Below are 10,933 nucleotides of genomic sequence, written 5' to 3'. Positions count from 1 at the left end.
CGACAAATGCAGATATAAAAGAGAGATAGAGTTCATGTTATCTTTTTTTTTTCTTTTTTTTAAATCAAAGGATTTATTTAATTAATCAGAAAAATGCTGCATGATGGAATAATTTTACATGAAGCACACAATTCGGAACGAACGGCAACGGCCGATTCGCTCGATTGCTTGAAAGTGACTTTACCGAACAGGTAAGAGTAGGTTCGGACAGTGAAAGAGATCAATGATTTAAGCTTAAAAGAATCATTCAACATTAGAATATGTCAAGACCGGAGAGCATCGACCGTCGATCGAGTAGGCTCCAACAGTTAAAAAAAAAAATACTAATAATCATTTAAAGGTGGAAATGATCATTTTCCCCTGCACTGTGTCGTCATGTTGAGGACAATTTGTTTCTTCCAAATCCTAATTCCTATTCCTATATTTCCAGAGCCATCTGAGACCAGTGCGATTTGGCTCTTCCTGCTTGGGGGCATCAAGAAGAGGAATATCCTTAGCTTGTGCCCCTTAAAATTTTGGATTTCTTTTCAAGAAAAAATGGTCGTCCAATATTCCACATCACTCGCCTACCAGGTTGATGAGTATTTTTGTATATATGATCTCTCTCCATCTACAAATATAAGCTATCGAATTAGACATTTTAACTTGATATCCAAGTTCCGTCCCAATTTATCTCGTGTGTCCAGCTTGTGCAAGAGAGGAGCCCTAAGGGAATTGTCTTAACCAGCCATGCGTGAGACAAAACTCGAACTTAGTTCTTCTACTTGAATTTTGAAAGGGAAAACAGAAAGATTTCCCTACTCACAACTAAGATTAGGTAACAATTATAACCGTGTAAGAACAGGTTAATGCGGCTATACGTGAAGCATGCATGTCCAACATTTATATATATAGGGACGACTGCCTTTATACCCTGCATGAGTTTCCACGCTCACTGCAACAGAGAGAGAGAGAGAGAGAGAGAGAGAGAGAGAGAGAGAGAGAGAGGATAGAGATGTCGTCTATCACGTACCGCGCGAGGGAGAAGAAGCGATGCGTGAGGTGGGTCGAGAAGTACTTCAAGGACTGCCTGTGCAACGCCAAGGACGAGGTGTCCTTCGGGTTCGGGATGATAAGCCTGGTGTGCTGGGGCGTCGCCGAGATCCCCCAGATCATCACCAACTTCCGCACCAAGTCCAGCCACGGCGTCTCCCTCGCCTTCCTCCTCACTTGGGTCGCCGGGTCTCTCTCTCTCTCTCTCGCGCGCGCGCGCGAAAACCTTTAGGCTTTTGTCCAATTTGGGTTGCTAGTCATGACGGTTCAAGAAAATCCACTTCTCTCTTCCGACGAAGCTTCGCAAGCTCACCTCACAGTTCGTTCTGTGTTTTGCCAATTTGGGTTGCTAGGCATGACGGGTGAAGAAAATCCACTTCTCTCTTTCGACTAAGCTTCGCAAGCTCACTTCACAGTTCGTTCTGTGTTTTGCCTTGACAATTCGGTCATTCTTAGTGCTTGAATCTTGCAATACCTCGCGCAGTTTTTCTCCTTTTTTAGCTTTCTCGAGAGCCGTACTGAAGCTTTTTATGTGGAATTCGATATGCAGGGACGTGTTCAATCTAGTTGGCTGTCTTCTTGAACCAGCGACGGTGAGTTCCAAGCTGAAAAATTTTCTACAGACCCAGAAACCAAGAGAACAGAAAAAGAAGGGAAAAACCCAAGCGAACATATGTTTGTTTAACACACACATCCCTTGTTTGGCCCATTTCGTGCTTTATCTATCAGATCACCACAGCACGGCACAGCACGCAGCACGCCGATGCCTGAAGCTTTACAAGTGTTTGGCCCATTGCAAATCCTCCAGCTTTACAAGTGTTTTTCTTTATCCACTCCTTTTTACACGGCCACATACACACTTGCTATATTTTACTGTCCTTATCTTTCTCCCACTTGCATGCCTGGTCATTTTTTATTACAGCTATATCATATGTACTCGAGTTTAATTGGCCTTTTTCCCTCTCTCTTTATGTCTTGTCTTGTTGCAGTTGCCGACTCAGTACTACACAGCCCTGGTAAATTGCAAATCCTCCAGCTTTACAAGTGTTTTTCTTTTCCTGAATCTTTCAGAAAGTTCTGTGGAATTCTGAAACCCCTTCACCTTCCCCTATGGACCCGTGACGCTCATGACCTGAATTTATTGGCCTAGAGTAAACCGAACCATGGCCTGCCCATAGTTGTAATGTACTCTAGTGAATAGTTACTATGGTTTTCTTTTCCATTTCTCGCAAGAGCAATCTTGCAATCGGGAAAAATTGAGACCATCTTCAACTCGTACCAGTTATAGGAACGTGAACTTATATGAATCTCATCCCTCGACCCAAGGATCGCGATATAGGGGATGCACGCGTGCACTCTGTGGGGAAACCACACTCGTGGATTGAAGCCATACTTGCATGCTCCCGGTGTAATGAGCCCGACTGCACAGCCGCCCTTAGCTCAGATGGTGACGCACATGGATCCCTCCTCATCTCGCGCTCACATGCCCCGGGAGCGCGCAAGATCTGTTTTCCACGAATTGAGTGAGAGAGTAAGCTCGACGGTGACCACAAGTTATTAGGTACTCTCCGCTTATAGTTCGCCCCCAAACTCCTATTAGTAGTCCCGATACTGGCTTCTTTGCATGGCGAAGAAAGCCCACGGATCATACAATTTGAACCCTAGACAAGCCCGCATCGATCGACCGAATCATCTGAAATGGAGGGGGCCCGACAGAAACGACCTTTCCTTATAAACCCTCCTCTGGAGAAAGTGTCGGTGGATGTTTCACGACGTATCGTCACGCTTCTCTCCGATGACCCTCTTACTTTTGCCGTCTGTACTCGAACAGCTTTATACCGCGAGCACTGTGGTGTTGGTGCTGCAGAGCCTGGACTATGATCATGTCTACAGTTTGTGGAAGGGCCGACACATCAAGAAACCCGACCCACAGGTGAACATTCTCCATCTCCTTTCCTTCAGTTTCCTTGCCAAAATGATCTGGGATAAGAATATAATGGCCTCTAAATTTTGATCCAATATACAGTATGGTCCCTAAATTTTCAATTTATCTAATATAGTCCCTAAATTTTAGCTTAATATGTAAAGTAATCCCCAAAGTTTTAATTTGTTTAATATAATCCCTAAAATGTTGGTATATGTTTAACTTAGTCTCTGAACTAAATAAAATTATTCATATTGTCCTTTCATTAAGTTAAGTTCATGAATAATATTGAATATTTTCATATAATTCAATAACTAAATAATCATGTACCGAAAGTTCGGAAACCATATTAAACAAACTAAAAATACATTGACCACATTGCAAATTGGACTATAATATATGGATCATATTGAATGAATTAAAAGTTCGAGAATCATGTTACACATCGAGCTAAAATTTAGAAACCATTTGCGTCAACTTTTCCAAATGATTATTTTTCAATGAGTGTACTTGAATGAAGACACTTGGGTATGGCAAAAAGTCGTTTGTTTCTTTGGTGGAAGGTAGTTCTTGAGTTACTTGTGATGGCTACTTGCAGGCTGAAGAGAAGGGATCATTGAAACCAAAAGCCACGCATCAATCAGGAATCCCCATTCCTGGCGCTGCGGCTAAAGCAACTCCAGTAAAGGCATCGAGCAAAGAATTCAATTTCACGTATGGAGTTTAATTTTCATTGAACTATCTAAGTTAATTTCATCCTACCCAAAATTGAAAGAGTACACTTGGTGTCTGTCTGTCTCCACAGCTCGGCTCGATCTTTGGCTGGGAGCGACTCGTCTTCTGGTGACGAGGCTGCTCGGGTTCCGTCCGCGAAGTCAGTCAGCAGGCCTAATCCAATCGCACGATTGGTGAGCACTGATTAAAATCACATTAATCTAGTTGGCTTAACTATGGAATGATTGACGACGACCTATAATTTTTCAAATGTGCACACATCAAGATTCCATTTTTTTTTTCTAAGTTTTACTTCGTTATTTCAGGTGGCATTTTTCCTCACTCTGAACAAATCTTTCACAGAAGCTCATGTTGTACTCTCCACGAGGAAATTGTTACATGTATGAGTTGATTTCCTTGATTCCTCAACCCTAATTTCTGTAAAATCTTGCCCTAATTGATGAAATTATCTCTCCTAATCTTTCTTTTTTTTCTTTCGTTTTTTTTTTTTTGGGGGTCTGGTGACTTTATATGATGAAGCATAAGGGTCGAATGAAGCACAATGTGATTGGACAAAGGCTTGGATGGTTGATGGCCGCCACATACATGGGTGGCAGAATTTCTAAGATATGCTTAAATGTATGTTTGATCTTCATATATTAAATTAATCAATCTACTGTATTGACATATCGGACATTTTCTTGTTATTGTATCTGTATATGATCCGTCTCATTTTACTAATGAAGCTCATTGTTTTTGTCATTGCCCAAATTAAACAAGGGAGCGTTGAGGTGATAATCTTTCACCCTTTCTCAAAATTCTGCTTCCCTCTTAACGAATTCGACTATAATAAATCCATAACCCTTTCACTGCGATGTTATTTCAGGGTTTGAATCTTCTTATGCTCATCTTTGAGCTGGTTGCTAATGTTACATATGCGGGAAGGTTCTCTCTTTGATGCTCATAAAAAGCATATATTACGCATATATATATATAGACACACACATATACATATACATATACATACATGTATATGTAGTATGCTAATCAGTATTATACGGATTTTGCAGCATTCTAGTGAGAACCGTCGAGTGGGAGAGTATCAAAGCTAACATGCCATGGCTGTTGGATGCGATCGTTTGCGTGGCGCTCGACTTATTCGTATCCCTTCCTCTGAGCTTTCTCTATAACATAAATCAGAGTATATTGCCTTGATTGTAATTGTGAAGCTTTACTACGAATTAATTGCCTCCTTAACCAAAATAAAATCAGATCATATTGCAGTACATATACTACAGGTACTTCAGGAAAAGCGAGAATAGCGACGAGGAAATCCCTGGATAGTGGATACTGCGAGGAAAGCCCTGGATCCTGCGAGGAAGCCAGCAAGGGTGCAAAACCTTGACCGACACGTTGCTATGCGGTGCCCGTGCTTGTCCTCGTGATTGAGGCCCATCATCAATTGCAACTCGGGATTTGTAGTTTTGTATTGTTTTCTTTTGAGGATACGTAATTGGTATTCATATTTTGCCGTTGTCTTTATCTTTCCTCACCCAGCTATGCACTTTAGAGAGAAATTTCCAAGGATAGAGCGACAGGCGATTTACTTTTATGCAATTTTAATCTGAGTAATGAAGAGCACAACGGGGTTGCTTTCCCTTTCCCGGACAATCAGGAAAATGGCAACCACATAACATTTCAGGAAAAGTGTCGGAAAAGTTATAAACCTATAATATTACTGTCAATTCAATTTTAAACTTTTCAACTTAGAGTCAATTCAGTCCTTTGACTAAGTTTGGCCAAATATTACTAATGTAGACGCCAGTCGGCTCACGTGACCTAACCGGCACTAACATAAACTACTTTTAATAATATTTTAATAATTTATCTAATTTTTTTATTTATTTTTTCCTTTATCTTTTTTCTCTTTTTTTTCATTCCCCTCCCTCTAATATCTAGCTGAAATTAAGTAGAAGGATTGAATTCGCTCTAGATGAAAATGTTTAAGAGTAAATTGTCACTATTATAATGTTTATGACTAAATGGGCACTAATACAATCGATTTAGGGCTTTTTTGAAATATTTTCCCTCGACATTTCATGCTATGTGGAAAGGATTGGATAAAGTTAGGTTTGTACAATAAAAAAGAAATCAATTACTTGAAACATAAGAGCAATTTTTTCATCCTAACATCATAAATATTTCCATCTTAGATCTTATTCTCGTCTGCATTTTCCAAGTCTTCCGGGCGTCAAAAGTCTAATGTGGCCCCTTGCCGTTCCTTTTCGAATTTCATTTTCAGTAAAATTGAGACGGAACATAATTTTCTCTCTGTTTCCATGGAAAACTTGTTCTTTTCGTGAATGTAAAGGGTTTCAACATCGACCAGAATTATGACATCCAGTTAGGGCTCACATGCGTGGGGAGCGTGGAAGATTTTTTTTCCCACGAATTGAGCGAGAGAGGAAAGTGGGACAGGACCACAACTTATTAGGTACGCTAGCTCCCCGCCCCCGCCCCCACCCCCAATCTCCTATTCGTAGTCCCAATGCGGTGGCTTCTTTGCATGGCCAAGAAAGCCCACTGTTCATACAATTTGGACCGTAGACAAGCCCGCATCGATCGACCGAAACACCTGAAATTGAGGAGGCCCAACACAAACTTTTCCTATAAATCCTCCTTCGGAGACATCGTCGGTAGATCTTTCATGACTCATCGTTACGCTTCTCTCCAATGACGCTGTTACTTTGTTGGCTGTACTGGAACAGCTTTATACCACGAGCACCGTGGTGCTGCTGTACTATGATCATGTCTACAGGCTGTGGAAGGGCCGACACATCGAGAAAATTGACCCACAGGTGAAACATTCTCCATCTCCTCCCCTTTAGTTTCTTTGCCAAAAATGATTAGGGATGGGGACACGATGGGCACTGTTCTGGCAGTCAGTTATGTAGACTTAGCATTTAAGCCAACCAGAACAATAGTGAGAATTTCACCAATATCTTCTCATCCCAGGCACAAGAGCCTACTATACTTATCTATCTTGCGATAGCCAAGGAATAATCATTGACTTGGTGTCAATCTTCACCACCGAAGAGCCCCCAAATTCCCCAGTTGATATTTGTCTTCCCAACCGGGAGGGAATACGGGGGTGACATCGCAGGGTCTTCCACTGTAGGGCATTGCCTATTTCTTTTTTTTGAGCATTTTAAGAATCTGCTCAGGTTTATCCTCCCCTTTCGTTTCCTTGCCAAAAATGATCAGGGATGAGGACACAATGGCCCCCAGACTTTGACTCCATGTGTAATGTGATTCATGAACTTTTAATTTGTTCACCATAATTCTTGAAATTTAGCCTAATATATAATGTAGTTTATGAACTTATAATTTGTTTAATGTAATCCTTGGAATTTCGGTACATATTTAATTTGATTCCTGAACTACATGAGAAAATTTAATATTATCCTTCCATTAAATCAAACTCAAGGGCAAAACCTTTTTCATATAGTTCAGAGAATAAATGAACATGTATTTAAAGTTCATAAACCATATTAAACAAACTAAAAATACATGAACCACATGCAATTTGGACTACAATCCAAGGACCACATTGAATGAATTAAAAATTCATAAAGCAAGGTACACATTGAACCAAAATTAAGGGACTATTTGTGTCAACTTTTCCAAATGAATATTTTACACCAAGTGTACTTAAATGAAGACACTTGGGTATGGGCAAAAATGTCGTCTGCTTCTTTGGTGGAAGGTGTTGGAGAAAACTCCTTAGATGTTTTGAAATTGATAAAACTTTTCCAAAGCATAGTCTTAAGACGACCAGAAAACCTATGCTTAAATTTAAGGAAATTGATTTTATTTTTCAAAAATCAGAATTTTTTTCCAAAATGTGACTAGAGATATCATGAGATTTTTAGTTTAGGAACCGGAGATTACATATTTAAATTTCATCAACTATGTACAAACTATTATGGGTCATTAGAGCTAGCTGCATAGGGCCTGAACTTACGACATTCAGGATATTCCATGGATTTCTAAGCAATCAAACCTCCGAGGTTGTGCCCTTAGATTATCAAAACAAAAAAGGACCAAAGGCAGGAAATTTTTATTAATTAAATATTTTAAGCGATACAAGTAATCATTTTTATGAATTTTTTTTTCAAATCATTCATTTTATGTGAAACAAACAAAGTTTTACTGCCTTGTAATAGCAGATCTTGACTAGTGTCAAATGAGGTACCATATGAACAGCGAATGTAGACCGATATGGCAAACGACCAATAGAATTCCACAAGAGTCGACGAACATTACACCTCAATCAGCTCGAATAGCCTAGACATCCAATTTCACGGATCAACAAATACCAGACCTACAAATAATTTTCGACGACGGCCTCCTCCAAAAGCTCCTCGGAATCCTTCATCAACTCGGGGCTCAACCTGAACATGAGCACACAGAACTCCTTCTCGTTCAATGCCCCATCGCCGTCCAGGTCGCCCTCTCGCAGCATCGACCTCAGCTCGTCGTCCCGCATCCCTTCCAGCCCCAGCAGCGCCGAGTTCTTCTTCAAGCTCTCGAAGGTGATCACGCCCTTGTCGCTGTCCCTCAGCAGATTGAAGCCGTTGCTCAGCTCCTTCATGAACCCGTCCACCCCAAGCTTCTCCACCATTGCCGGGAAGAAGTCCTCGAACACAAGACCGTTCCGCGATGCCATTGTCGAGAATAGCTCGAACCCACTTGAGTTCACCAGTTTATCCAACCAGGGTCCTTTGTGTGAGTGCATGAAATACGTAGGGAGAGGGTGGTTTATATAGGCGAGGGAAAGTGGCTAGATTTGTAGGTGAAATTGCTTGAAGGATCGTGAGAAATTGAAATTGTTGGATTTGGTGAAAAGAAGGTACCGGAAACAGGAAGAGAGAAGCTGGTCAGGAAGGTGGAGCTTCGTGGGATTCCTATCCTATCTGCGAAGCGATAACACAACATCAGTGGGTCGTTTGCTTCGCGGGAAGAAGTTGTCTCCTTCCTCGAAGTTGCATGGGAAGGTACGTGCATGGTAAGCGTCCTCATAAGGGGACATAAGTGGTTTAGATGAAGCTGTCAGGGAAGTCAATTTCCTAGGATGCCAACCTTGCAGACGATTTAAGAAAATAGTAAATAAAATGTAGAGAAATTGCGCATGGTAGAAGAAAAACAAAACACTTTATAATGAAGTCAATTTGACTGTAGCTGGATGAGCACTCCTAGGGGAAGGAACTTTCTAAGTCAATAAAACTGGAGTCAAAAGCATAGGTCTTGGAGGTAATATGCTGGCAAATGTTTTGTGACTTTGGAAAGACCATTGTGTTGGAGAAAACTTCATTATTTATTTTGAAGTTGACAAAATATTTTCATTAGTCTAGTATGAAGATTGGAAAATTGACGACGCTCGCCCCTCCTCGGGGCGTGACTATATAGAGAAACTAAGAGCGGGCGATTGATTTCACTTGGGGACAATTGGACGAGCGTGTGCGCATGTTAGCAATTGTGTGCACCTACGAGTTCCGGACCGGCCGGAGGCAGGCCCAGCTAGGGGATTCCAATTGCCCGAATCGCTTTTTTAGTCTTGCTTTCAGAGGGAATCGGAATAGGAACCACCCACGGTGGCGGCGGCTGCTAGGGGTCCGATGCGCCACTCGGCAGAGGTCGACGTCTGATTCGCGAGGGAAGAGGCGGAGGTGATTTTGGATTAATCGCCGATGATGTACGGAGAGAGAGAGAGAGAGAGAGAGAGGTTAAGGGCGCGCATGACAAAATTTTTGTTTCTCAATTTCTCTGTTTCTCTGTTCCTCGGAACAGATTTAGAACAGAAATCCGTTTGGTAACGCAATTTGATTTCTTTATTTCTGAAACAGATTTCTATTCCAGAAATAGAGAAATTGAAGAAATCAAAAGTTGAAATTTTTAACTTCTTAGTTTCTGAAATAGAAATCAGAAACTGAAATCAAACCATATAAAAGAACCTTGTGCTTTCTTGCTAACTTAATTCACTCATAACCCCAACTTCACAAATTATTGCTAATTTTCTTTTTCTTATTTTGCTCGAGTTTTTTTTTTTTTCAATTTTTTTTTTTTTTTTTTTTTTTTGGATAACTTCCTCTTTAGGATGAAAGGCAATCGAATGGGTCCCCAATTTTAAAAAACGACCAAAGTTCTTAAATGCTTACTTAAAAACAATGGGGCTCTTTCCTCCTAGAAAAGGCACGTGCATGGCTAGTTGAAGAAAAAGTTCTTACGTAATAGATGAATAAAAAACGTGCCTAGAAATCTAACCTTATTTTTTTACGGATTCAAAATTCTTGCAAAATCAAAATAATTAGATTATTACACAATCTTGAATTTTAATTCGAAGGTAAGAGATTCAAGAGAATCTCTCTCTCTGCTATGCAAGGGCCATTAAAGGTTCATTAAGCAACAATAAAGAAATTAGGGATGAGCAACTGGACTAATTCAATTCGAGAATCAAAATAAACCAACCTTCCCCCGATTGTTTCTTAACCATAAACGTTACTTTAAGGTAGAATTCTTATATATTCATTTACATCATTAATTTTATTTTGTTGATAATCTTGTATAATACTAGTTTTTTTAATAAAATGACAAGGATGTATAGGCGCCATTGATGGCACCCATATTCATGTTTCCGCAATACTTGTCTGAACCTACACAGGATGAGCTTGCAAACAATACATTGACCAATGAGGGAAACCAAATAAATTCGCTTAAGAAAACAATTGCTAATAAAATGGCAAGGGATAATAATATGCCGGAAATTCCATGAAATTGTATTTTCAACTTTTATAATGTATTAGTATTATTTCAACTATTATTTTGTATTTGAGGATTTCCTATGTTGTTTTAGTATTATTTCGACTATTATTTTGTATTTGAGGATTTCCTATGTTGTTATCTAATCAATTTCTATTCCTAGAAATAGAAATTTTGTTCTGTTATCAAACGGATTTCTGTTTCAGAAATATAAATTTTGAGTCTTTATCAAACGGGTTTCTTTACTCAGAAACTTGTCCAGGGAATAGAAATTAAGAAATTGATTTATGGCCAAAAATCAATTTCTGTTTCAAAAATTTTGTCATACGTAGCCTAAACATAAGGGCAAAAGTTAAGAGATTTTCCTCATGCCCATTTTATGAGCACTCGACTCAGGGTAGAAGAAAAGCGGACAGTGGAATTCGACAGAGTTGTAGAGTGGGT

The 10,933-nt window shown here is 40.0% G+C and overlaps 2 protein-coding genes across 2 annotated transcripts; one reads left to right on the top strand and one right to left on the bottom strand.

Annotated features, from left to right (window-relative positions):
* The first annotated feature begins 994 nt into the window (after positions 1-994).
* Positions 995-5,014, top strand: LOC104420803 (probable vacuolar amino acid transporter YPQ1). Its single transcript, XM_039302591.1, has 12 exons — positions 995-1,221; positions 1,583-1,625; positions 2,022-2,048; positions 2,864-2,965; positions 3,555-3,670; positions 3,762-3,864; positions 3,997-4,071; positions 4,217-4,309; positions 4,417-4,461; positions 4,557-4,615; positions 4,741-4,831; positions 4,943-5,014. The coding sequence occupies exons 1-12, from the start codon at positions 995-997 to the stop codon at positions 5,012-5,014; spliced, it is 1,053 nt and encodes a 350-aa protein (XP_039158525.1).
* A 2,869-nt stretch (positions 5,015-7,883) lies between these two features.
* LOC104419778 (calcium-binding protein PBP1) lies at positions 7,884-8,495 on the bottom strand. Its single transcript, XM_010031541.3, has one exon. The coding sequence runs from the start codon at positions 8,466-8,468 to the stop codon at positions 8,055-8,057; it is 414 nt and encodes a 137-aa protein (XP_010029843.2). The 5' UTR covers positions 8,469-8,495; the 3' UTR covers positions 7,884-8,054.
* Between the last annotated feature and the right edge of the window lie 2,438 nt (positions 8,496-10,933).

Source organism: Eucalyptus grandis, chromosome 9 (genome assembly GCF_016545825.1).
Source record: "Eucalyptus grandis isolate ANBG69807.140 chromosome 9, ASM1654582v1, whole genome shotgun sequence".
NCBI lineage: Eukaryota > Viridiplantae > Streptophyta > Magnoliopsida > Myrtales > Myrtaceae > Eucalyptus > Eucalyptus grandis.
Note: the sequence above shows the minus strand (reverse complement) of the source record. Positions and strands in the feature narration are given on the sequence as shown.